This window comes from Myiozetetes cayanensis, unplaced genomic scaffold, assembly GCF_022539395.1.
Source record: "Myiozetetes cayanensis isolate MyiCay16 unplaced genomic scaffold, myiCay2020 scf2-11, whole genome shotgun sequence".
NCBI classification, from domain to species: domain Eukaryota; kingdom Metazoa; phylum Chordata; class Aves; order Passeriformes; family Tyrannidae; genus Myiozetetes; species Myiozetetes cayanensis.
Window position 1 is genome coordinate 91,103,274 of NW_026087411.1, and position 27,378 is coordinate 91,130,651.

At 37.8% G+C, this 27,378-nt stretch overlaps 1 protein-coding gene across 1 annotated transcript in view; it reads right to left on the reverse strand.

The window, feature by feature from the left end:
- Positions 1 to 3,365: 3,365 nt before the first annotated feature.
- Positions 3,366 to 27,378, reverse strand: part of TINAG (tubulointerstitial nephritis antigen) — a 44,883-nt gene continuing 20,870 nt past the window's right edge. Inside the window, exons 8-11 of the mRNA XM_050316131.1 lie at positions 26,929 to 26,974; positions 21,303 to 21,408; positions 5,990 to 6,035; positions 3,366 to 4,941 (exon numbers count right to left, since the gene is read on the reverse strand). Coding sequence (XP_050172088.1) covers positions 4,825 to 4,941; positions 5,990 to 6,035; positions 21,303 to 21,408; positions 26,929 to 26,974 — 315 coding nt within the window. The 3' untranslated portion in view covers positions 3,366 to 4,824. The remainder of the gene's footprint in view (positions 4,942 to 5,989; positions 6,036 to 21,302; positions 21,409 to 26,928; positions 26,975 to 27,378) is intronic.

Below are 27,378 nucleotides of genomic sequence, written 5' to 3' on the forward strand. Positions count from 1 at the left end.
GCTGTAATCACTTTCCTGGGGAGCCTGTTCTAGTGCCCAACCACCCTCTGCGTAAAGAACCCTTTTCCAATATCCAACCTAAACCTCCCCTGGCACAGCTTCATACCATTCCCTGTAGCTGGTCACCACAGAGAAGAGATCAATGCTCTCTTCCCCTCAAGAGAAAGTTGTAACTGCAGTGAGGTCTCCCCTCAGGCTCCTCTTCTCCAGGCTGAACAGACCAAGTGACCTCAACCTCTCCTCACATGGGTTCTCCTCAAGGCCCTTCACTAGCTTCATTGCCCTCCTTTGGATACTCTCTAAGAGCTTAATACCTTTCTTATATTGCAGTGTCCAAAACTGCACACGATATTCAATGTGAGGCCACCCCAGTGCAGAGCAGAGCAGGACAATCACCTCCCATGACCTGCTGGTGATGCTTTGCCTGATGCATCCCAGGACACAAATTAACAAGAGAAGCAAAAAGCGTAACTAGCAAATAAAAGATTGAGTACTAATCAGTGAAAAAACTATGTAATGTGTAATCAATGAATGTTGATGCCTTTGTTTGTTAAAATGTGTAAATAATATAAAGTTTTCCTGATCGGGGAATGTGTAAATAATATAAATGTGTAAATAATATAAAGTTTTCCTGATCCTAATTTTGTGGATTACCCCCTAGATCCCTACTTTGTCAAACCAGAATAAACAGAATTATCCTGCCTCAGTGTGTGAATTGACATTGCACATTGGGTAATGAGCTCTTGTTGAGGACAACACTGGTACAGGGGCTTCTCAGTTCTCTGAAGACACCACTGAGGAGGATGTACAATGCCCTACTTCTTTGAGGTGTTTAAATATCACACTGACAAAGTATTTCCTCTGCTCCAACCTAAATTTGCAGCCTGGCTACCTTCAGCTTTTTGTTCTCAAGCAATTTTGCTCATTAGGTGAGATGTTCAAATGCTTATCTTTTCTCAGTTAATTTTTGCAGGACCACGCACATACTGTGTTTTAATAGGTTTGTAAGGCTGTGTAAAAGTATTTTCATCATGCATGATTCTGAAATTGTAAAATGAAATTAAAATCCCTATTTGGTAAGTGTCACCAATTTTTCAGACTTCCTAATGGTGATGAGCAAACTCATCTCTCAGCTGGAGAAAGCTGGTCTTGCCAAGTTGTGTGCAGTAACTGCTAGTAAGGTGGAGAGGAGTTTTCTGTGCCTTTCAGCACCCTAAAAATCTCTTACTCGGGCCAGGTGTAAAGGCTGTGACTCAGTCCTCTCAGAAGGAAATTCAGCAATTACCATGCACCCCTATCTAAGCAAAATAACTCACTCACAATATTAATGGGTATTGATAGTGCTTTCTGTGGAAATCTTTGGAGTGAGATTTACTATCATTTGACAAACAGACAATGTTTCCATAATAATAGGATAGCAAAAAGGTAAAAATAGTGTGACAATAACTGGGTTCCTTTATTGGTTATTTAGCTGGTTTAATTTTAAAATTAATTTCACTTAAAATCATTTCAAATGGTTTTAACAGTTGTCATTTCTTAGATGCTAGCCATAACATTTAGGATCTGATTGTAGGAAAGCCCTGGTTGATCAATACAAAATTTTGAAATACAAATCAAAATGCAAACTGCAAAAGGCACCTGTTCTGTTCAGTTAATATTGGGAATATTCAAACTCCAAGTTCATAGCTATTTCTATTCAGAGTTCTGTCTGAAACTGTTTCTAAATATATAGGAATTTAGACAGAAAGCTTTACATTAGCTGGCATACTGTCAGGTCGCAGGCTGCAGGACATACATTCCTCTAGATAGACCCAGATTTAATATTTCTCCATTAGACTGACAGCTATTCAAAACTTCATATAGCATGTTTTTAACAGGACATATTGTAATGTGTAATCTGAGTGGAGATTTATCTTTTTGCTTGCTATAAAAATGTTACCCTCCTGATTTTATGGAAAAGGAAATTTCCTCTCTGTCACAAACACAAAAGTTATTCCTGCACTGCCTTGCCTTCCCGGAGTTTCCCTTCCTTTCTGCATTCCCATAGACAATCAGTAATACTAGTGTTTTAAAGCTGATGGGCTCTCTATTGAATTAACCTGAGCCACATATTATTTCTTTATATTCATTTAGGAAAAATCTCTAGGCTAGATGATACTTTTAGTCCATGCTAGGAGGCATAGCTGAGTATTAGTGATGGAGAGGTCAAAAGTAAAAAGAATAGAAATGAGAGAGGTGGCATCTTAATGAAGAACAATTTTCCTCATACTCCAATCAAATAGTGAACTAGAAGAAATCTAAGCCCTACTGATATTTAAAAATCTGTCTTTAGGTAGTTTGTGTGAGGCAGAGCCCCTCGTGGCTACAAGGCCCCAGTGTCTCTTCAACACTGTGAGAAGACCTGAATTGGCAGAAGACCCTTTACTTCTGCTCTGAATAGTATCCTAATAGCTGCCATAGAATCAAGGTTGCTTTTAAAGAATAAATTGGCTTCCAGATGCAGATTTGTTAAATTCCAGGTACTGTTGCATATCCACAGATAGCAACTTTATGATACTGAGGCAGTATGGAAAGGGCACTGAGCTTATACATCACTCAGAGTATTGTCCCAAATATGGGTTCTTTCAACCTCTGTGCAAGAAGCTGATCCAGACACAAAGTCAAGGTCAATAAACATGATTTGTTTATTTTATATATGCACAGAGATGGGTGCTAGGTTGTGAATCCACAAAGCTGGTACACCAGATGCTCATTTTCATACACTTGGAATACTAAAAGAAAATGGCATATCCCATATACATAACAACCTAAGGGTATAGTCACAGAAGGGTAATCCGAGAAGGTGGGTAGAGAAAAATCACTTTTCAAACCATTCAATTGCTTTGATATGGTTGGATTTGTTTTGCTTTCATATGGGGTTTTGTTTAAGCCAAGATGATCATTTGATCAGGTAAAAATCCAGGAGAGTAGTTTTGAAGTTTTTCCTGGTTGAAGAAACTTAACATTAGAGCCCAGATTTTAGGAAGATCTTGCAAGCAAATCAGGAGTAGCAACAGCCACAGCAGTGCAAACCAACTTGAAGTCAAATTAAACACACATCCTCCTCCCCAGAGTTTACTGGGTGTGTTTTTACAGCGTCATGCACTTCAATGTTAAATTCCACTCTTTTAAAATCTTCACGCTTATGGAATCGGTACATACCAAGAGGTTGGGAAATAGCTGTGTAGATGGCTCAGTAAACTTTCTTCTCAAGTACTGGCTTACCTCACTAAAATTAGAAGAGGTCCCTCAGAGCACTTTGAGCTTCTAGAATTGCTTGTGTTAAAATTCGCTACAAATTTCAAGAGATAAAGGTTTTCTTGTAGCTTAATTCAGTTTACTGTATGGCACCAGAGGCCACAGGAGGCTTGTAATGCAGCATTATAGTACTAACACTTTAATAATAGCTCTGTCAATAGTAATGCAACATAAATTGTGACCCAACTTTAGTTTAAGGGATGTTATTTCAATGGAAATTTCTTGGAGAAACTTGCTGATGACATTAGAAATCAAGTTCCTTATTTTCTAGAAGGAATGAACATATTCTGTTAAAGACACTGAAGGTGTTGCTGAAAATTCTTTGTTCATTGAAATTTCATGGCACGTTTTGCATCACCTATTTAACATGTCATATTTTATTTTATAGATAATTTTATGACTGATGATTCCTGTTGGTATCTTGCCTTTGGATTAATTGAAACTGAGACGGGTAGAAGTAGTTAATTTCTTCTTATAACAATAGCTGCAATATCTGTATTTTAATTAACAAAATAGGCAAAACAGTCCTCAAGCCTACCAAGATTTGCATAATGCTTGTAGGAGGGGATGTATTGCAGAAAGCTGCTTCTTCAGACAGAAGCACCTATAGAAGCATTAGTAGGGGAAGAGGTTCAGGGAGTCTCATGTGCAGTAATGATCCTGATGACCAATACCAGGAACTGTGCCTGGACTACAGATATGTCAGTGGAGACAAACAACAGAATGTCTTTTCCACCTTTATCTATTGGAAACAGTCTTCTGGGAATGGTGACACATGCCTGATCCCAGGTTAAATAGGGAATGGAAGGCAAGTAATTTATGAATTAGTGTAGTCTAGACTGAATTGAAGAGAATCTACATTTCTTCTTAGTGTTATTTTGATTTAAAAAATACTACAACTGTACAGTTTTGGTAGTGGTTCTAGGAAGAGGAATACACTGTTTCACTGCAAGTTATATTTTTATTACTCTGAATGCATTAACTTTGTGAGATCTACTGGAAAAAAATTAATTTCCTGGAAGAGATATTGATGCATAGATACAACTTATTTAGTTGTAAGTAAGATGATAGGAAATAATTCTTCAGCTACAGGATCAGAACTCTATTCACATTTCCTTGGACATTATTATCCAGTATGACCACGAGCTGTGTTAGCCAATTTTGTTTGGAAGAGCACATAATATTTCTGAAGTGATTTGGGATTAACAGTCTAACTCCATTTATTTCAGGTACTGTTCAATCAAGCATTAGTAATATAACAACACAGTGGTGAGATGGAAAGAACAGAGGAGGGAACTTCTTGGTCTGTGAGACACCAAGGTTTTCCATAGTACTGAATATGACATGCTTTTAGTATAAAAGGGTGTTTGTACCAGGTGAGATCTGAGCATGATGTGATGTCTGCACTGTGTTCATGTCAGGAAGACCTAAGGAGGGCTAAGTTCAGAGAATACATTTTATTTCTCTAGAAAGACTCAATATGCAACAGTGGAAAGAATAGATACATCAGTGTATGGTACAGATAGACTATGGCTCCCCCGAAGTAGCTAAAATCAGCTTCTCAATATCACATTCATTTTGTCCACGTAGAATCCTAAAATAGCCATTTTCTCCCCAAGATTTTCCCCAGGAATTTGCAGCAATCTAAAAGTAAACAAAGCAAAAAAAATTTGTCAGCTTTAATTTTAAAGCAGTATTTAAAAATGCCAGGTGTAAAATGCAAAATTAATCTTTTCTGTTAGCTTCCTTTTAAAGAAACAGAGTTTCTCAGATTTGGTGCACTGAAAATCAGCATGCATCTTTTTCTGATTTTAATGATTTGTTCCATTTTACTCTGATCAAAGTTTCCGTTCCGAAATCAGGGTTAATAAAAATGGAATACTATTTCTACAAGACAGTTTGATAAATTGAAGCAGAAATTATAGGATGAAAATTTGACTATTGGTTGCTGAAAGTGGATGTTGAAACAATAATAGTCAGAATACTAATTAGAACTAATCTGTTAAAGAGAGACCAAAGATACAAAAAAAGGTGACTTAATAAATAAAGTTTTATTCAGGTAGCTATTGACATACTGAGAAATTTAGTAGTTCTCACTATTTTTTGCCAGTGAAATTACCCACCATAAGGTCTGCTATCAGCTATGTAAACTCCAAATTACTTTTTGATGAACATAGGAATAATGAGATGAGCTGTTAATCTAAGTAATTAAATTTGACTTAGTCTAAATGGCTTAAAGGAAATGTTCCTTGTTTGGTTGGTTTTGGGTTCAGGTTTCTTTCCTGATAGCTGGATAACAATTACTAACACTGTTTAAATAGACAATTTGTCTTTTTAAAATGTTTAAACAAATATTATTGATTACTTTTATTGAGTCTCATTTGTAGACATCAAAAAGAATAGACTCTTCATAGAAAATTTGAATAACATTGAAACAAAAAAGACAGTGTAGGAAAAAACACAGATATAGGTGGGATGAAACAGGCTTTGAAATTGAGGTAGATGATGCCTCAAGGGTCAGCATGATAGAAGTTGCCACAGAGCGAATAGAATTATGCAAGACACTTTCAGGTGAAGGAAAAAACCCAGAAGCAGAGAGAGTAAATGAAAGTAAAGAATTAGCTTTTAGACAATATGTGTTGTAAAGATCTTTTTCTTCTCCCTCAAAACACAGTCCTAAGGATTCACTTACCCAGAACTTCTGTTTCTGTCCATTTTTGTCAGGTATTGATCCCCACCTGTTAGAAAAGAATGGTGCAACAAGCAATCAGGGGAGAAGAGCTTGTCTTAGTTAGTGATCCTAATTACCAGTATCAGAACAAAGCATGAATAATAAACTCTGTTGATGACGGAAATGAAGATAAGTACCCTGTTAACCACAAGTCAAATTGCTAATAGGGATTACAAAAACTTAATGCAAGTGTAGTTTTAGTTTGTCCTTCCAAAAATCTGTTTTCATTGATGAAACCTCTCCTCTGGAGGACTTGTCGGATGAACTGAACTCTGTAGGAGTATTGAAATTAATGTGAACACATTTCTTCAACTTAGCTGAAGATGCCTAATAACATTTTTTTAAGAGTCTCATCCAACACTTTTACAGAAATAGCTGGTAAGTCGGGACTGAAAATGTTCCCAGCTTTTCTTAGCTCAAATTGAATTGCTGACAGCCTAATCTATTTTATTGAACAGTGGTGGCAGGGTGGGGGTGGAGGGGCTGACCTCTAAACTTACTTGCTGCTTTTGACATTTTGAGGACATGTTAAATTTGGTGGGAATATCCATGAAACCACATGAGAGATTGTCCTCACCTGCGACGTGATAGAACTTTCATGGTTGTGTCATTGTAGCTGAACCGCATAGTACTCTGATTTCTAGGCCTCACTTTATGCACAGCCTGATCACCTGGAGGTATTTCAATAAGCTAAAGCTGCACTGCACACCTGGGTAGCTACAGTATGTTTACTGGATGTTTAGAGACCTCTGTGTTGTTTTGAATTTATACAACGAATGCTTGTCTAGTTACTATTCACGGTTCATGATGCTTGGCTGCCTATAAAAAAGCACAAATAAACAGAAAAATAAAGACATTTGCACATTTTCCCACAGTGTAAAGTTAATCCTGGGATATATCCAATGCCATTAACAGGGTGTTTATCAGTGTATATCCCACCAACACCACATTTGAGCTGTATTTGCAGTGCACCATTCACTTTGAAAGGATAAACAACAAAAAAATGATGAAAAACCCCATGCTAGGAATGGAGAAATTAGGATTTTTCTGTCATATTTATATTTGAACAGTCACAGCAGCATCAGTTCTCATTGCTTAACAGTGAACTCCCATTTTCATGAAATACCTGCACTTTCAGCCAAAGAGAAAAAGAAAAGCAAGACAAATTGGTGACTAGAACAGAGGTGAAGCGTGAGTTACAGTTGCAAACACAAATTGTAGCTACTGCTCATTAAATGCAAGGAATCATAAAAATAATGTTGGTCATAATACCATTGAATGTAATTGTTGCTTTTTAGAGGGCCTTATGATGCTTTTTATTTCAAACTTTCAACTTTCAACAAGTGAAAGTTCAAGTATTATTAATAATCTTTGATATTTCTTTGACAAATATATTTTAGGTAGTCTGTCATGATCACAAATTTTAAAAACAGATATATCATAGTCTATCAGATTTCATGTCAGATTCAGATTTACTTTTTTCCTCATGACCATTTTACTAAAAAAATTTACATCAGCTGTAGTGTGAAAGTCTAAAATTTATATCAGTCTTAAAGACAAAGTAAAATTGTCTTGAATTTATATTCAAGTATTCCTGCATTCTGTAGTATGCTTTATTTCTCCCGCTTTTTTGAGAGAAATGATGACCAGCTCTCGCAGATGCATATTTCTGTGATTAAATGCTTTTCTAACATTTGTTATGTTCTAAAAGAGTCAGCTTCTAGTTTCAGACACTGACTGGAATGTATCGACTCTCAGAGATGTTTCTAAATGGAAGAAAACTTAGAAACCAAAATGGAAAAATATCTTTTTTTTTTATCTTGACTACAACATATCCATTAATTTAATTTCCTAGGTTTTGTTCCATCAGAGTCTGATACCTAGTTACTTGGCATATGCATTTTATTTACAGTTTAGAAAGAACAGCTGCTTACTCAGTAATCAATGCCTATAGGCATTCCTCAAATACTCTAAATTAAAATGCATTCAATTAAAATACACAGAAGTGTAGCCAGCAGGCCCAGAGAAGTGACTAATCCCATTTTTATGGGATTTTTACAGAACCTACCATTCTGTGTCCAGTGCCCAGTCTTGGGTTCCCCCATACTGGAAAGACATTAACAGGCTGGAGTAAGACCAGCAGGAGTCCACAGAGATGTTTGGGATCTTGAGCACATGATGTAGGAGGAGAGACTGGGGGAGCTGATTTTTTTCAGCCCTCAGGAGAGATGGCTCAGGCCACATCTGTTTGTTGTCTTACACTTTATACAGGGTGGGTATAGAGAAGATAGAGTAGACCCTCCGGATATATTGTGGTGGTGCCCCCCTGCCCCCTTCCACATCCTCCACTTGAACCATAACCACTAGAGGAGGTTGTGATGGCTGCATCCAGTTTACTCTGGACTTTGGGGGACAGATGACAACAGGGTCTGGAACAGAGACCCAGATGTCTTATTGGCACGCAAATAAGACTTAAAGTCTATCATCTTGTTCTATTAATAGTGGACAGCCCACGGACCACTGAGCTTCCCTGCACGGCACAGGTCATTGGTCACAGCCAGCATGGCTTCATGAGAAGAAGGTCCTGCTTATCAAACCTGATTTCCTTTTATAACAAGGTAACCCACCCACTTGATCAAGGGAAAACAGCTGATGTCATATTTTTGGATTTCATTAAAGCTTTTGATAATGTCTCTCAAAGTATCCTTTTGGACCAAATGTCCAGCACACAGCTGGATAAACACATCATGTGGTAGTAAAGCAACTGGCTCACTGGTCAAGCACAAAGGGTAACAGTGAATGGGGTAACATCAGTCTGATGATCTCTCACTAGTAAAGATCCTCAGGGCGGCATCTTAGGTCCTGTGCTCTTCAACATCTTCATAAACAACTTGGATGCAGGACTAGAAAGAATACTAAGGCAAGTTTTCAGATGACACAAAATTGGGAGGAGTTGTTGACTCCCTCAAAGGCAGGGAGGTCCTGCAGAGAGACTACGACAGATTAAAGGACTGGGCAGTCACCAGGCATATGAAGTTCAACAAGGGAAAGTGCTCAATTCTGCATCTGAGATGGGGCAACCTTGACTGTAGGTAAAGACTGGGGAATGAGATGCTGGAAAGCAGTGCCGCAGAAAGGGACCTGGGGGTCCTGATCGATGGCAAGTTTAATCTGAGTCAGCAGTGCCCTGGCAGACGGTGTCAGTTCACACACTGAGGCAAGATAATTCTGTTTATTCTAGTTTGACAAAGTAGAGATCTAGGGGGTAATCCACAAAAGGGTAGCTCCCCAATCAGGAAAATTTTATATAATTTACACATTTTAACAAACAAAGGCATCAGCATTCACTGATTACACATTACATTGTTTTTTTCACTGATTAGTACTCAATCCCTTATTTGCTAATTATATTTACTGCTTCTCATGTCCTGGGGGAGGGGATTGTCTCACTCTGCTCTGCACTGGGGCGGCTTCACCTTGAATATTGTGTGCAGTTTTGGGCACCACAATGTAAGAAAGATATCAAGCTCTTAGAAAGCGTCCAAAGGAGGTGGTGAAGAGCCTTGAAGGGAAGCGGTATGAGGAGTAGCTTAGCTCACTTGGTCTGTTCAGCCTGGACAAAAAGGAGCCTGAGGGGAGACCTCACTGCAGTTACAACTTCCTTGTGGGGGGAAGAAGATGGACAGACACTGATCTCTTCCCTGTGGTGACTGGTGACAGGACCCAAGGGAATGGCCTGAAGTTGTGTCAGGAGAGGTTTAGGCTGGATATTAGAAAAAGGTTCTTCATCCAGAGGGTGGCTGGGCACTGGAACAGGCTCCCTAGGGAAGTGATCACAGCACCAAGACTGCCAGAGTGCAAGAGGTGTTTGGGTGATGCTCTCAGGCATATGGTGTGACTCTTGGGGACAGTCCTGCACAAGGCTGAGGGTTAGACTCGATGATTGTTGTGGGTCCCTTCCAACTAAGCATATTTTGTGATCCTGTCATTCTGTGAAGCTGCACACCAGTATCTACTCTTGAGCAGGGATGCCTCCCAAGGTTACTCTTGAGTGTTGAGAGATTCCTTGACACAACAGATTCTTAGTAAGGTATTCACAGCATGTTAAATTTTGAAATCTTAGCTAAGTATAAGGGATTGATGGTGTGCATATAATCCTTCAGACCATTTAACAAGTCTAGGACTGAGAGTGGACCCAGCCTCACCAAGGCTCCTCTCCAAGAAGGAGCTGAGAAAGAAAAGTGGTCCTTTTTGAACCTCATGAATCAATGGGAGAGTCTCCCTAAGAGTTTTGTCTGACCCCATCATCTATGCAGCAAAAATCAAGTGTACTTTGCCATCGAATCTTGCTAAACCACTGTCACATTTACTATTGAACTTTGTTGACTCACTACCTTATATCAATAAAGTATATTGTTGCCTCTCACAGGGGAGCTGCATCACTCCATCTGAGACATACGTGCACAGACAATGGTAGAAGATGACAGTCACAGTTTTCAGCAAGGAATATTGCAACTAGACATAAGGAAAAGAGCTATTTTACAAGAGTGTTCAGGCACTACAGCCAAAGTGAGAGGTTGTGAAATATCTGTCCTCAGAGGTATCCAAAACTCAAACTGAGAAGTCCTATGAACTTGAACTATATAAGTAGCTCTGCTTCGAGCTGGAGGGTTGAATGAGATGACCTTCTGAGATTCTCTCTAATCTAAAGTATTCAATGATTTAAGCAACTTTATCTAAGACAGCCCTGCCAACTTAGGAAACAGAAGGTTGTAAGAAACAAATTCCAGATTGAGTTAGTCTTCAGTTTTATGAATTACTATATTTTGTATTCAATTTCCAGATTTTGTTTAACAATTCATAGGCTGTGATGGGGCAATTTATTTTGGCAATTTTTTTAATGGTTGCAGTCTAAAGAGGACATAGTAAGTTTGAGTTACTGTTTATTGATCAAACCAGCCTTGAGGTTAGTGCATGAGTCAGGAACAGGACTTAGCAGAAAACGTGGATCACACTGTCATCTCCATAGATGCTGAGCTTTACTGACAGCAAAGCCAGTGTGGCATAAAGTCCTAGATCTTTTTATCAAAGCTTTCCTAAAACTTGGCACTTCACACTTGTTCTAAAGACTGGCTGAAATTCACCAATTCTCATTTCTCCCAGGCTAACATACTTCTCTCAGTGTGAAAAAGCACTCAGTTGTAATGGAAACAGCTGTTCTTTTGTGAACAACACTCTATATATTATTCAATGATGCAGTGTTTGTAGCCACATGTCAGTTTGATTTAACATCTTGCCTCTGGAAATGAATGCCATCTCCATCAAGAACATTTCTTAGGATTGTTTGGTTCATTCATACAAATATACCTTCTTAAGAAGAAGCCATTCTTTCAAAAAAACACCTAAGCAGAAAGCGTTTCTGCAGTAGTATCTTTAGGAAAGAGGAATGTATTTTCTAAAACAGATTTCTCAATTTTCTAAAATACATTTCTCTTCATAAGTATCTTATATGATCCTTTCAATTTCTCTTTTTCTCTTTCCTGTCTATAAAGAATTAATTTCTTCTGCATTGTATCCTTTAGTTGTATCCCTTAGTATATCAAATATATTATGGCATCCAAGCACAGCTTCCACTTTATCTTTAGATTCCTCAGAGGAAAAAAATTTCTAAATATCCTTTCTATTGCTGAGCTGGGCATCTGAGGGTGAATTTTTTGAGCTATAAAGAAATAAATAGTCTAAATGAATAATATTAAATTCAGCTTGAATTTTAACTGCCATATTACTTGCTGCTCTAAATACTACTCCTTGAAATATGAATAAAGATGGATGAAAATGGTCAGATAATATTTAACAATCTGAAAACAAATACAGATGAAATGTTAACCTTCTAAAACTCTTACCCATCTACTAGACTGAACAGAAATTGGATAGCACCTTATTTCAACAGTACAGAAAATTAAACTGTTTCAATGTAGTTCACATCCTATATGTTTTCCTACACAGACGTGATTCTGTACAAATATCTTTTCCTGAACCTGAGTAATCTTTAAGATTTTACTTCTTCGGTTATGCAATATTTAACACAGACATTAGTTGCAAAAGTTTATTCAGTAATAAATTGACTAACAATAAATAATTAACTAATAATTTATAACTAACAATAAATAACTAACACTAAAAATTGAATATTTAATTGCCAACTGAAGTAAGATAAAAAAAGGAAAAGACTGTAAATTATTAGGAAATATACAGTAAATAAAGTGGTAGAATGCACATCAGAAGACAATAAGAATGTAGGACCTTCCAGAACTACACAACTGTAGCACATGATTTCAGAATATATCATGAGGAGAATTAAGACATTACAGGACTTGGATTCTCTCCATCTTAAACCACCCAGGATAAAATCAAAGAATTAAGAGAAGAGGGTAAAATTAACATCATAAACAATATGGCCATTACAGTTCTGATATGTATCAGTTTTTCACAATATGGCACAAAATTGTAGATGTTGTATTTGGTTGAACAAAATTAAAGCAGAAATGTATTGTGCAAAAAGGCTGTCAAACTGATCTGGGATGCATTTTAACTCAGAGCAAGAGTTGATTCAGCAATCAACAGACTGGAAGAAAAAATTATGCTTTAGATGATAACCTTGTATTTTCAATCATAGAACAGAACCCTTTTGTGCTGGTCATTATAAGTGAAAAGGATTAGTAGAAGAACAAGTACTATTGCCATCATCTGCTTTCAGAAACTATTGTTTAAAGAAAATAAGTGGGAATCTACTCATGAATCTGAGGTATCACTGTTTTGACTATAAGTCAAAATCAATAAGAATTAATAAATTGTTGTCACTGCTTCATAAAAAATTATGACACTTTCAGAGCTACTACCCGACATAATTTATTTAATACAGTCAATATTATATCTCCTCCTTTTCTTTCTCTGACAATTTTTACACCTGGGATCCTATAGTTCATGCAGTCAACGTAATCGTGACCAGTTTTTCCTAAACTGGACCTACTGAAACTACATGTTCCTAAATAATGACATTCCAAACTAGCTGAAGGTAAATAGAGATCTCCAGTGTCTCTAGGGAAGAGAAAGCATTGGAAACTAATCGATCTGATAGTGAGCTGCAAAATGGACTTGAAGTCTGCTTTAGAAATGTCAACAATATCAGAAAGAAAACCTAAGAAGCTGGGATTAAAAGTAGGCAAGATCATACATGTTTTGAGTAAAGAATTACACAGCATGTGGCTGGAGCAATACACTAAATGTGATAAGTCACTGCTAGGAGTAAAAAGAGCAACAATAACAGGCATTTGTGTGGCAAATTGAGTAAGCCAAAATGTAGACACTAATAGCCTAGATGTGTGTAGGACTTAAACTCCAAACAGAAAGAAAAAACTTAAAATCATATATAATAATCCATAGATATAGTAGAGGAAAGAAGTCCAGGAAAGGAAACATCCAGAAAAGCACCTCAACAATTAAGGAATTTAAGTCCTGGTGCAATTAGTTCCCAAGTACAATTGACAGAGACTTAAAAGTGAGTTGACACATTCTTGGATAACATCCATTAGAGAACAATATTACATTTTCTGAAAAATTGCCAAAATAATCTAATATCACCCTTTTCTTTGCTTTTGTGATTATTTCAGCTTGATATTTATTCCAAATAAATGACATTTCAAAAGCAAACAGATGCTGGACCTCATTACTCAGAGAGAAAGGGACTTCATTAGAGTATTTTGCAAGGCTTTAGATAAATAATGCCCCCACCTTTTGTATTTTTAGGAAAAGCTTTCACCATTACCACATCCAAATTTTCCATTTTATTAAGAAGAAAAAGAAGATATTTTAAGCAATTATCAAGGGAAGGTCTCTCTGTCAGTTACTGAAAATTACTTTTAAAGGGGAGTTTTTCTTCTGTCTGACAAAAACATTCTGAAAGAAATACTCCACTAAGCTTTTCCAAAATAAACCATCACAATCATCAATCAAAAATAACCTTGAATAAAAAGAAGTAATTTCACCGAACTGCATTCAGTCCCTTCAAGGAGAAAAAGTAAGCAGTGTATTTCCACACGCACAAAGGAAGCCTGCTCCAGCTGACTCCGTGAAAACCACTCTGGTGCTCTTTGAGGTGAAAGGCTGAGTACTTGAGATCTCATATAAAATTATTTTTATAATTTTATGTCTGATTTTATGTAGTAGAGGCACCTTAGCTGTCCTTTTCAATAATAATTTTCTCTTGATGTTAACTCTGTGGGAGCAGCTCCTAAATACACAACTCTGCCTGACCGTTAAAAAACTAGAATATGGACACTCTTTCACTATTGTTACACAGAATGGAAATTGGGGTTCTCTGAACCTTTCCTAGTTTCTTTTCCAATAAACTTTATCACTGCAATGAAGGTGGACTTCACACGAGAAGCATAAATAAAATTATCAGAAAAAAAATAGTAGCCGATAATTAAATATCATTGAAAAACCAATAAAAAATCTAGAAATACAACCTAATACAACAAAAAGGGTTACCAGCAATGTCTTCAAAACCAAGGCATTTTGCCGGATTTTACCATGCTTACATTCAACTTTGTAGGTAAAATGTTGCTAAAATCTAGTACAGTAAAGACTTTTGAAGAGTGTGCTATATAATATTACACAGACTGGCTCCTTAAGACTAAAGCTGTCAAATAAGGCCTTAAAAGTAGAGAAGAATGACAGATCTCAGATCTCAAGCTAATAATTCCTGTAGATCTGTTGATGTTAGCAGAAGTCAGTGCTTTGCATAAATTGTTTACTGGACAGAAATACTTGTGGTCTAAAACTTCTCATCTCACTTTCTTCCCTGCACTTCATTGTATAAATGTCATAATTCTACCAGAGAAAAAAGGTCTAACTATTGTGGAGCATGTCCTATTCTTAATGCTGTATCACAAAAACCTAGTGCCTTTCAAAAACTAGGAATTTTATCTACTTAATTAGATAAAAGTTTAGTTCTTAATCTCTTATTAATAATAAGAAGGTTAGGGTCACTGACTAATGCTTACCACAGGAAAGAGGTTCTTAGAAAATGGTTGCTGGAATTTGAAACTACAGTTTTGCCTGGACTTTTCAGCCTGGGATGTGAGTCAAATTACCAGTGAATCAACAGTTAAATCACTCCCACAGATCTACTGTAATGACTTATATGGGAGATGCTCTCATGGATTTAACTGCATGAATCATCAGACACTGTGTATCTTTTACCCATGATCTTCTAACATGTTTTTCTTTGCTGTAAAATATATTTGAGTGTTGCTGTTTAAATTTTAACTACAATACGTGATGTTGATTGTCTGACAATAATAAAGTAGATTATTTTTTTCCCATGAAAGAAAAAGGGAAATCAAGGTAAGGTTTCTTTATTCAGGAAGAAAATAATTTGGGTTACAACTTTTGGTGCTTCAAGATGTTACTTGTTTGTTGTTATTCTGAGTATAAGTTTGAGAGAGAACAAAAGGGAAATGTAGAGAAAAAGATTGTCTTCAAAGGCAAAATCCCAAATGTCACTACCAGTAGACACTGGTGACTTTTTAAAGACTTTGAACTTTGCACAGTAGAGTCATTTCATTGTGTATTAAATCTTAGAATTCTATTGCTCTGTCTGGCTCTCCCTTCAACACTAAACCACAAGGTTTTTTGCCTCACATATCAATTTTATCTCCATTAGTATGGGTTTTGTGTTAAGCATTCAACCAATGTTTTTTCAGTGCATAGATATTTCAGTCTAGGAGTTGGCTAAGCCATTTCATTTGCTGCACAATTGCATTTAAATCTTCCAGAGAATCATTGATTAAAATAGAGGGGAAATATGTTCCCAGTTAATGTACATCTCAGTGTCCTCTTATTGAAGTCCTTTGTCACCCTGAGCACCTTCCAAGGATCTGAAAATGTATCTTGTTCATGAAAGAGTACAAAAGCTTTTAATAATACTATTCTTGCTCCCTCCAAGCCTTAAGATGACAGTCCATAGATTTAATTGTAAGTAAGGGCATGGGCTTTTGAGACCTTAGTGGATTTTTCAGTGTCTGCTTCAGCAGATACAGTTTTTTAGTGAAGGTATGGATCATGTATTGTAACTTGGCACTGGTACTGAAGTGATGCAGAGGAAAAAGTCTGAGAGAAGATTTGTCTGCTGAAAAACATTAAAGATGGATACTTGACTTCACTATCTTTGAAAAGAGATTTGTTTTGACTAGAACCTCAGCCCCTTCATCCAATGTACTTCCTCTATACTGAATAGACTATGGCACCTTTACACCATCAACAAATACACCTCATGTTTTCTTTTATTGTGGACACTATCTGCTATTGAATAGATATAACAGGTTTGTTTGGATATTCTAGCTTAAATGCACAGATCTGAGAGAAATCTACCACCAAGTTAATCTTTGATGTGATTTTAGTCCAGTTTTATTAAGAGATCTTGAGGAAATGATGACAGTTTCACATGTTGTATGGAAGTTTCATTGTGCCTCTTTAACTTGTTTTCATACTGGTGGCATTAAGAACTGTAGTTACATGTGTATATACATATGGATCCATGAATGACTATATGTGCATACATACAAACATACATGCAAGACATTCCAAAAATACTGACATCCTATGAATGCTGTGTACCATTAATTTTGGTTTTAAGCTGCTTTAGGATGCCATTATGCGTGGAATTTCTCTAACCTAATCTAGATATGTTCATTTTAGCTATATAAGTCTGATATTACCCCCACAGATTCGTTTATAGTCCTCAAAGTGTAATCACATCCAATTCTGCTCACTGTAAGATAGTTACTTAGCTAGTGTAGATGAATAGCTATGGAAAATACAGAGGAACATGTCTGCTTAGAAGAGGAATAAGAATTTAACTTTTCTTCATCAAAACATAGCTGTTATTTATCTCAGCCTTCACTACTCACTTTTTCTGCTTACCTCCCTGTCTCTGAAATACTGACACAAAATCTGTTTGAGAGATCCTGCTCTCTCTGAATGTCAGTGGGATCAGTCTGTCCTGCCTTCAGATTTCTGAAAGCCCCATTTCACTGTCTGTAGAGACCATGATCAAACCCAAATTGTCTGCTACCTGCAACAGCCTCTGCCTGGCTGTTCCACCTTTCCCTCTCTTTCTTCCATGCTATTCTGTCTTTTCACATTCTCTCCCTGAGCCTGAGGTCACACATTACCTCAGTGGAGACAGACTCACAGTCCTGTCGCAGCTGATTGTACAAACAAGTTGATGATAGAAAATAACTAACAATTTCAAGTTGCAGAACAAGGGAAGCCAATCAATACCTTTACAATCCTTATGATCCAAAGGTCAATTAGGTAGTTTATATGTGCATTTCTGGTTTTGTACAAATAGCTCTTGCAAGCTTCACTAAAATGTATTTGCATTTTATCAGTCCATGACCTTATAGGCTGTACAATTCATGAGCAATTTAAGGCATTGTCAAAAATGTTTCTGAGATATTACAAATAGTATAAATAAAAAATGAGACTATAATAAGCATCCACCTACATAAAACTGCATTTACTCTATGTATCAGCATGTCTCTAGTTCTGTTTTTTCACCAGGAACCATCTCAACTAAGTAGAATGCAAAAAAACATCAACATGTTAATTTGCAGTACAACTTTGTGAGATTTCCATGAGTTTGTTATTTAGGTCAAGGAGTCTGAATTATCCCTTGCTCAAATAAAAATCACCAATGTTACATACGAATGACAAAGAATTTGTACCCATGACACATATTTTGCATTCAAATTAATTGAAACTAATAAATAATATGAAAAAGGGATAGCTTAATCCTGAAGACATTAAAATCTATAGAAAGGAGTGATGACGAATCACATTTTATGACTGGATTTATCATTGCTAGAAATACCTAACCTTTGGCTCCAACAGCCTCCAACTTGTCAAACTCTAGTTTAATTTCTACACTTAAACATCTCTGCAAATATTTCTATGTGGCATAATCTTCGAAGCCAGAGTGTTTATGCATTAGACAATGAAAGGATGGATATTTCTTTATATTGTTGGATCCATTGGATACTTCAGCAATGTTCAATGAAAGTTAGTAAGCAAGTGCATTCCCCACATATTAAACTTTGAACCAGTTTGAAGTTTCCTTGTCATTGCCTTCATCTTTCATTTTTTCCTTCTCTTCTTCTGTCCTTCTTAAGTATATCAGATCACTCAGTTTTCCTCTTACTCCATGTTTGCAATGATCATTCAACACAATGCTCTGCAGGGGTCTGCCTGTCTCAGTCAAGGCGCTCAGATTTTGGTCACGAGTGGTTCCTTGCCCAAGGGCTGCTATCTTTTTGCACAGACTATCAGTTCCCATTTAAATCAGCATCCACTTCAGCACATTAGTCATCTTCTCCTTTCTCCCTCCTCAGCCATCACTTTGTCCCCACATGCCCTTCTTGCTTAATCACTCACACAGGCAGGTGATTCAGCACACATGTGGGGCAGTAATAATAATAATGGCCAGTCTTCACGAGCGAAGATCCGGGGAAGGAACACCTTCCAGCCTGCGCATTGGATTTTTTAGGTGAGACACAGTGTGCGCGGAACTGAGCCCACCCTTTAATCCTAAGGTTCATCTGCCGGGGCCAAACGAGCTTGGATGGTGGCAGCGAGGTCCTTAGGACGTAGATGGGTTGCCTTTCAGGGCTAACGAGCTCCATCTGCCCGGGGAGTGTCCCTGACCGGGAATCGAACCTGGGCCTCGGCGGTGACAGCGCCGCGCCTTTACCACTAGACCACCAGGGGCTCCCATGTGGGGCAGTATGTCTTAGGGAACAGCTGTCATCACCCTACGCTTGCACCAAGTGTGCTTCATAGCCCTCCCAACACCCAAAACCACAGCCTCACAGCTGCTCATCCCTGAACTGCAGTATTCAAATTACACTCAATTTTTACAGTCTAACTTCGTTGACTTCTTGTGGTTGTTCAGGAATATCTTAAATACATAGACATAAACCAGTAGGTACCGACTGCCCTCCATAAACATATATTCCTAATTCAGTTCTCCCTTTTTCTATGAGAAATTCCAGCTTCTCTTTTTCATTTCTTCACAACTTTAACCATAATTCAGGAGTTTTTCCTCTACTAGTCTGAGTCAATACTTTTTGCAGCAGTATAGAAACAAGGATGATCTTGTGTAAGCCTGCTGCTTCTCTCTGCTGCTTCTCTCTGCTGCTTCTCTCTGCTGCTCTGCCACTACCAGGCACACTCTTGTAATTCATAACCAGAAGTTTCCACAACCATAGGCATTTCCATGTCTTTTACAAAGATATCTTCACCAAGATCAGAAGTACAAAATGCACCTTATTTTGTGACTTTATTTTCTTGCTCTACATGTTGAAGATACTCTTTGTAATCTTCCTAGCTCAGCCCTGAATCATTATTTATTTGATATTCTAGACCACCACTAAAATATTTGATTGAGATTCTACAGTTTTTTTCTGTGTAATCACTTGGTGACTTAATAAGTTCATCTTGCATATTCCCTCCATGTCAAAGAATAAAGCCCCATAGTGTGTTCTGTAATTCTAGTGTATGCATTATTAGATACTTGTCTTAATAAAGTGGCACTGGTCAACAATTGAGGGGAAATCCACTAGGGCACTACACTCGTTTTTGCAGCAGTTTACCAAATAAGATCGGCAGCATCCCAGGAGCTACTGATTCTGTTCAGGGCATAGAGAACCCAGATTGCTGTTCAGTTAATTGTTAATTGTGAGGCCACTGTCAATTTTCATGTTTTTATGCATGTTTTGCATTCTGCTTGGTGCATGTTTGGAGAAAATTGTATCAGCTTTGTTCACAACCTGATGTGTACTTGGAATATTTGTGAATACTCAACAAACTATTGTATTCTATAAACCATTATATTTGAAATTTTAGAACAAATGTTAGAGTAGATTAAAACATGATGTGTCTACACCTCTTTCTAATTCTGCCTAAAATTCTCAGTCAAGGCAAAAGTGAAACAACAACAATCTTATATTGGGAGCTAGCAGTGTTCCACCTTTTAATTCTTTAAGTGAAAGTGAAATCTTTGTGTTCTGAACACAGCATACTCCTGAAAAAGATGGTAACCCACAGCTTGGACAGGGGCACTCTGTGCTGGGTTAAGAACTGGCTGGAGGACCAGGCCCAGAGAGTGCTGGTGAACGGGGCTGCATCCAGCTGGCGGTCGGTCACCAGTGGTGTCCCCCAGGGATCAGTGCTGGGCCCAGTCCTGTTTAACATCTTTATTGATGATTTAGATGAGGGGATTGAGTCCATCATTAGCAAAGTTGCAGATGACACCAAGCTGGGAGGGAGTGTCGATCAGCTGGAAGGCAGGAGGGCTCTGCAGAGGGACCTGGACAGACTGGAGAGTTGGGCTGATTACAACGGGATGAAGTTCAACAAGGCCAAGTGCCGGGTCCTGCACTTTGGCCACAACAACCCCTGCAGCGCTACAGGCTGGGGACAGAGTGGCTGGAGAGCAGCCAGGCAGAAAGGGACCTGGGAGTTTGGATTGACAGGAAGCTGAACATGAGCCAGCAGTGTGCCCAGGTGGCCAAGAAGGCCAATGGCATCCTGGCCTGCATCAAGAACAGTGAGACCAGCAGGAGCAGGGAAGGGATTCTTCCCCTGTACTCAGCACTGGTGAGGCCACACCTGGAGTGCTGTGTCCAGTTCTGGGCCCCTCAGTTCAGGAAAGACATTGAGGTGCTGGAGCAGGTCCAGAGAAGAGCAACCAAGTTGGTGAAGGGACTTGAACACAAGTCCTATGAGGAGAGGCTGAGGGGTTGTTTAGCCTGGAGAAGAGGAGGCTCAGGGGAGATCTCATCGCTCTCTACAACTACCTGAGAGGAGGCTGTAGCCAGGTGGGAGTTGGTCTCTTTTCCCAGGTAACTATCAGTAAGAAAAAAGGGCATGGTCTCAAGCTCTAGCAGGGGAGGTTTAGGCTAGATATTAGGAAGAAATTCTTTACAGAGAGGGTAATCAGGCATTGGAATGGGCTGCCCAGGGAGGTGGTGGATTTACTGTCCCTGGAGGTGTTTAAGATGAGACTCGATGTGGCACTCAGGGCCATAGTCTAGTAACTGGGGTGGTCCTTTCCACCCATTTGATTCTATGATTCTATGAACTGATCATTGGCACTTCACTACATTAACGACTGGCACAGAAAAAGGGTAAGAGAATGTGCTTTACTTACCCAAGGAGTTTGACTGAATGAGTTTTCCATTTAGATCCTGCTTTCTGGGTGTGTCGATATATTCCGGTTTTGTAAAGGAAAAAGTCTTCATACACTCTCATTACAGCTGAAAAACAATAGGAAAAATCAGCACAGTCAGCAAATATTACTTCTATTCTTGTTCACTCCTTGTGTTTTACCAGTGAAATTTTTGTTGTGTTGGACTGCATTGTGTAGTTTATAATTACACTAAAAACATTAATTTCTTCGAAGTCCCCTGCTGTGAGTGAACCAACAGAAATACTTGAATAGAGCTCTCTAGAAGGTCTTTTATCAAGCTGGTTGGCTTTCTTTGTCATGGAAGACCCCTATTATGGACTTCTTCCAATACAGTAAGAAGAAACTTTCCCTGTGAGGCTTACATGAATTTTGAAATCCAATTCAATAAAACAAAGCTCCTCAAGATTCATGTATAAACTACTCAGTTCTGACTACCATCTGCATATTCAAGAAGAGTATGTAACATACAATGTATATCCTGTGAAATTTGATGGAGTGACCTGTATGTCTTTTTCTGAAACTCAGAGTTCATTAAGTACACAGCAATCTCCTTAAAGAAAACTAGATTGTCTGTATATATATATATATGTATAAATCCTGACGTTCAACTAAAAGTGTGGAAAAAACACCACTTTTTGTCCATGAAGATATAAGGTGAATGAGCTGATGAACTGGAAATTTTGTGCAAATGAATGAAGATTATAACTTGCATTTCATGTCTATTCATTATTTCACAGGAGTATCATTTACTATTTTTTATTTTAAAAAATAGTTCTGTGTTTCTTTTCCACATTTGTTCTGCCACTTTAGTACCACTTGCTTTATGCTGGGCTGCTAGATCTAGAGAAATGAAAATATTTTTCATGTCTACGTTACCTTTAGATTCCAGTGAATCAGAAGCATTAAATATGAGCTTAACTCCAACCTATTTTTAGCTTATAATTTTTAACTGCCATACAGTTTGGAAGACGAGAATTAGAGAAATCTCATTTCCTAAAGTCTTTCACCTTGGGAGTGCCAGAAAACACAAGTTTCACTGACCATTTTTTATGTGGTTGGAGCATTTATAACATGTGTGTCTGGTATAGATCTGCAGTATCCAGTAAGGTGAGCTCATGCCACAGTTCTTTCTTTCTGTCCCACTTTCAAATTTCTTTTTCCTACATGAATAATTTCATAAACTTAAAGGAAATTAAGTATCTTTGTAATACCTTGGCCTCTATCATACTTGGCTGAAAACAGAAAACAATCACAAATTTTAAGGGATGAAAGACAACTTCTCAAAATGGTGAAATGAGGCCATTTGCCTGGATAAAAATGTACCTTGCTAATGAGGTCATTCACATAAAAAAATGTACTCTGATGGCAGGACACAGGGAATAAATAGCTATGATGCTACCTAGGTGGCAAGTCAGAGGGACAGTTGTATCAGTTAAATCAGAAAAAAAGTTAAATGCTCCAAATGAGTAATGTTGCGGCTTCTGCTGAGCTGCCTGCCAAACCAGAGCTCACTCTCTGACAGTCACAGACTAACTGGAAAATAGCACAAACTTTATTCTTAGTTTCTAGATGCAAGCTCAGGACTCCATTATCACTCTTTGCAAAGGTTCCCCTCCTCCCTCTGTCCCTGGGCTCGCCAGTGTACAGAGCTAGAAGCTTAATTCCTATGGATGTCCCTGTCCTGCTGTGTATGATGCCACCTGTACAGGTTTCTGAGCTGCAGAGGAGCCTGCAGAGGGAGGGCTTGAAAGTGATACAAAGGATCAGAAAGGGCGAAGACTCCTGCTGGCCTTATGTGAGGGTGTCACAGGGGTAGTGAAGGAAATGTCATTCAAAAAATTACTGTGGGGGTTTCCTGGATCTTGTTTTTGGCCTTGGCCAAAGGGAGGGGTTGAATGCAAATACTACAAAATTCACTTTCCCATAAAGTGACTGAGGTTCAAAGATCTCATCTTCCATCAGGATGAGACAGGAGAAGATGGTTTCATTTCTAAATTGTTCTTTCTACATTGTTCTTGAAATCAAGGTCCATATATTCAGTTTCAGAAAACAATCTATGCTTTATTAGCAACTCTAAATCATTAAAGATCACCTAGTTCCAACCTCCTGCCGTGAGCAGGGACATCTCCTCCCATTAGAATTGGTTGCTCAGAGTCCCATTCAATCTGGCTTTGAACACTTCCAGGAATGGGATGGTGTTTCCCTTTTGGCTTCTGTTCCCTCAGGAGTCACTGGCTCATCTCTGCATGACTGCAAGTGTGCTCCAGTGAGGCCAGCACATTTCAGAGTCACCACCAGAGGACCCTCACTAGCATCCTGTCCCTCTAACCTTTTTTATATCTCATCCCACACCTTGCCAGGGACAAGCCTGATATTGTCTCTCCTCCCCAGTCACATCTCGTTTAAGGCTTTGCCAGTGAGCCCTGCTAGTTCCCAAACAAAAACTCTACCAGCATGCCAAGTGCTTAGGCCCATTCCATTGTCAAAAAAAGCCAGCATTTTGGCAGTGACACCAGCCATGTAGCTCTGTATTAATAGACTTAGCCCATCTGATTCTTCCTATGTTGCTGCCTTCAACTAGAAGTATAGAGGAGAATGTAACCTGTGCCCCAAATCAAAAGACATGTTCTTGTCTGTGAAGAAATATCATGTATAAATTATTTCCACTGAAGTAGAAAATTTTGAAGCCTGTTTCCACAATAACTAGTCTATGTGAGAGAATTTCATCCATGTTTATATATATACATTGCATGTGTATGTATACAGATGTTTGTTTACGTGTAAATGTATTTACTCATGTATATGTATAGGTATATGTATATACCTTACAATAAGGAGCTAAATAATAGTACAGTTCCTGGAGTTAGAGTGGTCTGGGTGCAGGAAGCGTTGGGTGGACAGACAGGTGATAAGTCTAGATGTAGCACTGAGCTATTTTTTATTTTTTCAGTGACTTTGTCCAGATACAGACTGTGATTTGGGCAGGATGAGATGATCAGAGTTCACCAGCTAACTTTTTTCCTCTCATTCAGAAGAGGCTTTGCATTTTAAAGAATGAATGGATTGGTTATTAATGAATCAGAAAAGGTAGCAATTTTTATAAGGTTGACTGTAGTTCATGCATGACCTACCTCAGTCATGCTGAGCTTGTCAGATCTATGCATATAAATGCAGCAGATTATAATATTGATTCCACTATGGATTCCTCTGCATAAAATTGTTCAATAAGGACTTGTGTCTCTAAGACATGCAAAGATACAAGATACTAAAACTAGTCGCTACAAATAGAAGCAAAGTTTAGCATTATACATCAATGTAGCTGAGTGCTTTCTCCTGGTCTTTTTCTTACACAAGCAAATTAAAAACTCCTTTTTTCCCCGAGATCATGATAGCTGAAATAACAAGTTTTGTGGGGTCAAAACTCTGATGTGTTGCAATAATGTGCAAGCTTTCCTTTTTGATTGTGACTGACTACTGTGTCAAAGAGGATAATTCTCCTACATCAACACTATAACTACCTCAATGAGTATTTCCTAAAGTCCACTAAAAAAAATAAAAATTAATGGGCAATATTAGATTTGAATGTTTTCAAAGTATTCATAAAATTTCACTTTGCTTGTGGCAAAAAGGATTTCCTAAAATAACTAGCATTTCATCATTTGCATCTGAAAATGCTAATTGCACAGTTCCTGTGCCATATAAGACAATGACATCTGTCAGAGAGAAATTGTCAGTCTAACTTGAAAGCTGTATAATATAAAATTTTCAATTCCATTTCTACTCCTCCTGCTTCAAAATTGTTAAAAAATATTTTTTCTTAACTTTGAATATGCCCAAAAATCAAAGTCCATTAATCATTAAACAGCATGACTTTTGACATCATGATCTTGAAAGAATTTTGAATGTTTTCCAGCTATTAAACATTACCTAGTACATTAGATAAGATTGGCCCTAAGCAATTTGTAAGTTCTTGATGAATGACAAGAGAATGAATAATGGAAAACCTCCTTCAGTATTTGAAGATCATTTGTAGGATGTTTTGAAAAAAAAAGTATGATATGGTTTTAATATTAGATTTATGCCTTGGTTGCATTTGTAATATGGGAAGATAGAAGAGAGAATTCAGTGACAAATTATTGGGTAGCAACTGTGACTCATCTAAAAATCACATTATAGCAAAAAAAAAAAAAAAAAAAGGAAAGTGATTTCACTCAGTGGTGCATACTCTCAGTTATATACTCTTATTTAGATCTTAATTTTTTCATCATACAGCATTACCTTAACCCAATACATGAAAAGCATTGACATTTCAAAAACTCTATCAACTGTTGAGTGGTTAAATCCTAACAAATGGATAAATATTGATTATTTTATGTAGAACACTCAGTATTAAGAGATTAATCCAGCAAACTGTATACACAGACTATGAATGTGATATTCAAGAGAGGTCTGAAATTCTATCTTGAGGATCCTAATTTTTTCATTTTCTTAAAAATAGCAGAAATTACTGTCCTTGCATCTAGATCAAATGCAGCGTGGGAAAGAATATATTCCTTGAGCAAACAAACTTGGACAGAACAAAAAAATGACTGATGATGTTGATCTTGGTAAGTGTGAACTTCAGATTAATTGCAGCTGCACACATAAAGAACTTTAAGAAGTCATTTCCACTCCATGCACAAAAATGACTTATATCTAATAATCAAAACCATTTAAATTATAAATTGGAGATTATAATAAATCCCTATATAATTAAAGACAGTAGAAATGCAGAAGTCCCCTGAATAAAATGCTTTGGCCCATCCAGTGTAGCTGGGCATCCTGCACTATGACCTATCTCCATCACCCCAAGCCCCATATCCCCCAACCTCTCTAGTTACACTGGCCTGAGGTGTGAGCAGGAACCTGCATTTTCACCTGCTGCCAGCACCATCCACTGCCCCAAATGGACAGTATCCAGGGTAAACAGGTTTTTTACGGTTCCTCACTCACTGCTGAAGTCTCTATATCTGACCTCTAAGAGATCAGGGATCTTCATTTCAGAGTTCAGCAGAAAAAAATCAAAACTCATAAGCCTCTACAACCAAGAAGAGCACCCAGGCTCTGAAATAGAAAATCCTGGGGGTATTTCAGTCCTGAATGACTTGCTGGAGGGCCCATATACTGCAACATTACCATCAGAGGAGAGCAGGCCTGGTGGGTTGGCTTTAGCCTGTGGGGGAATCAACCTCAAACCTAGAGAGCAGAGCTTGACTAACATTTAATTCCTTCTACACAGCCACAAATTGCTATTTCACTGATGACTGAAGAACTGACACTGAAAAAAAAAGTACATTTCCTGCACATAGAGTTTGCACAAAGTTTCAGCAAATCCAACTGCAGGTCATTTCACTCTTTACAGACTCTGATGCAGCAGCGCTGCCTTTAGGGCTACTGCTTGCACACCAAATGCCCCTGGATGAAATACAGTGCATACTACTGGTTTCTTCATTGTGGTATGTAATTTCTGTTTTCAAATATTTTGATTAAAGATCATTCCATGGTCTAATTATTTCAATAACATCATCATCTTCCAAACTTACCATACCTTGCACTGGTCCTTTGTCCATGATTTCTTCCATTATATCAGTTTCCTGAGAGGAGATGAGAGCAGCAGAAGAAAGGGCAAGGGAAGATAAAACACTTATTAAATAAAATTAAAACTCATACTAATTTGTCATTGTGTACATATATATATTATAAATACACCATTTTACTTGTATTTCTGCTAGAGCATATTTGGTTTACCAAATCAACAAATCCTTCAGGAACATGTTTAAGAAGCAATAATGCACCATGATGACTGCATAGTTTCTTTTCTATCTCTAGTTTATATAGGACCACAAAACATCAGCTTTAAAGAGAAATTGTAAAGAATTTAAACTCTTATGAGAATACAAAGACAACATAAAGGAAAAATTGCAGCTCTAGTCTTGAAGTAAAGTGAACATATTTTAATATACCAGATAATATTGAATCTCCAAAGGAGTAAAATGAC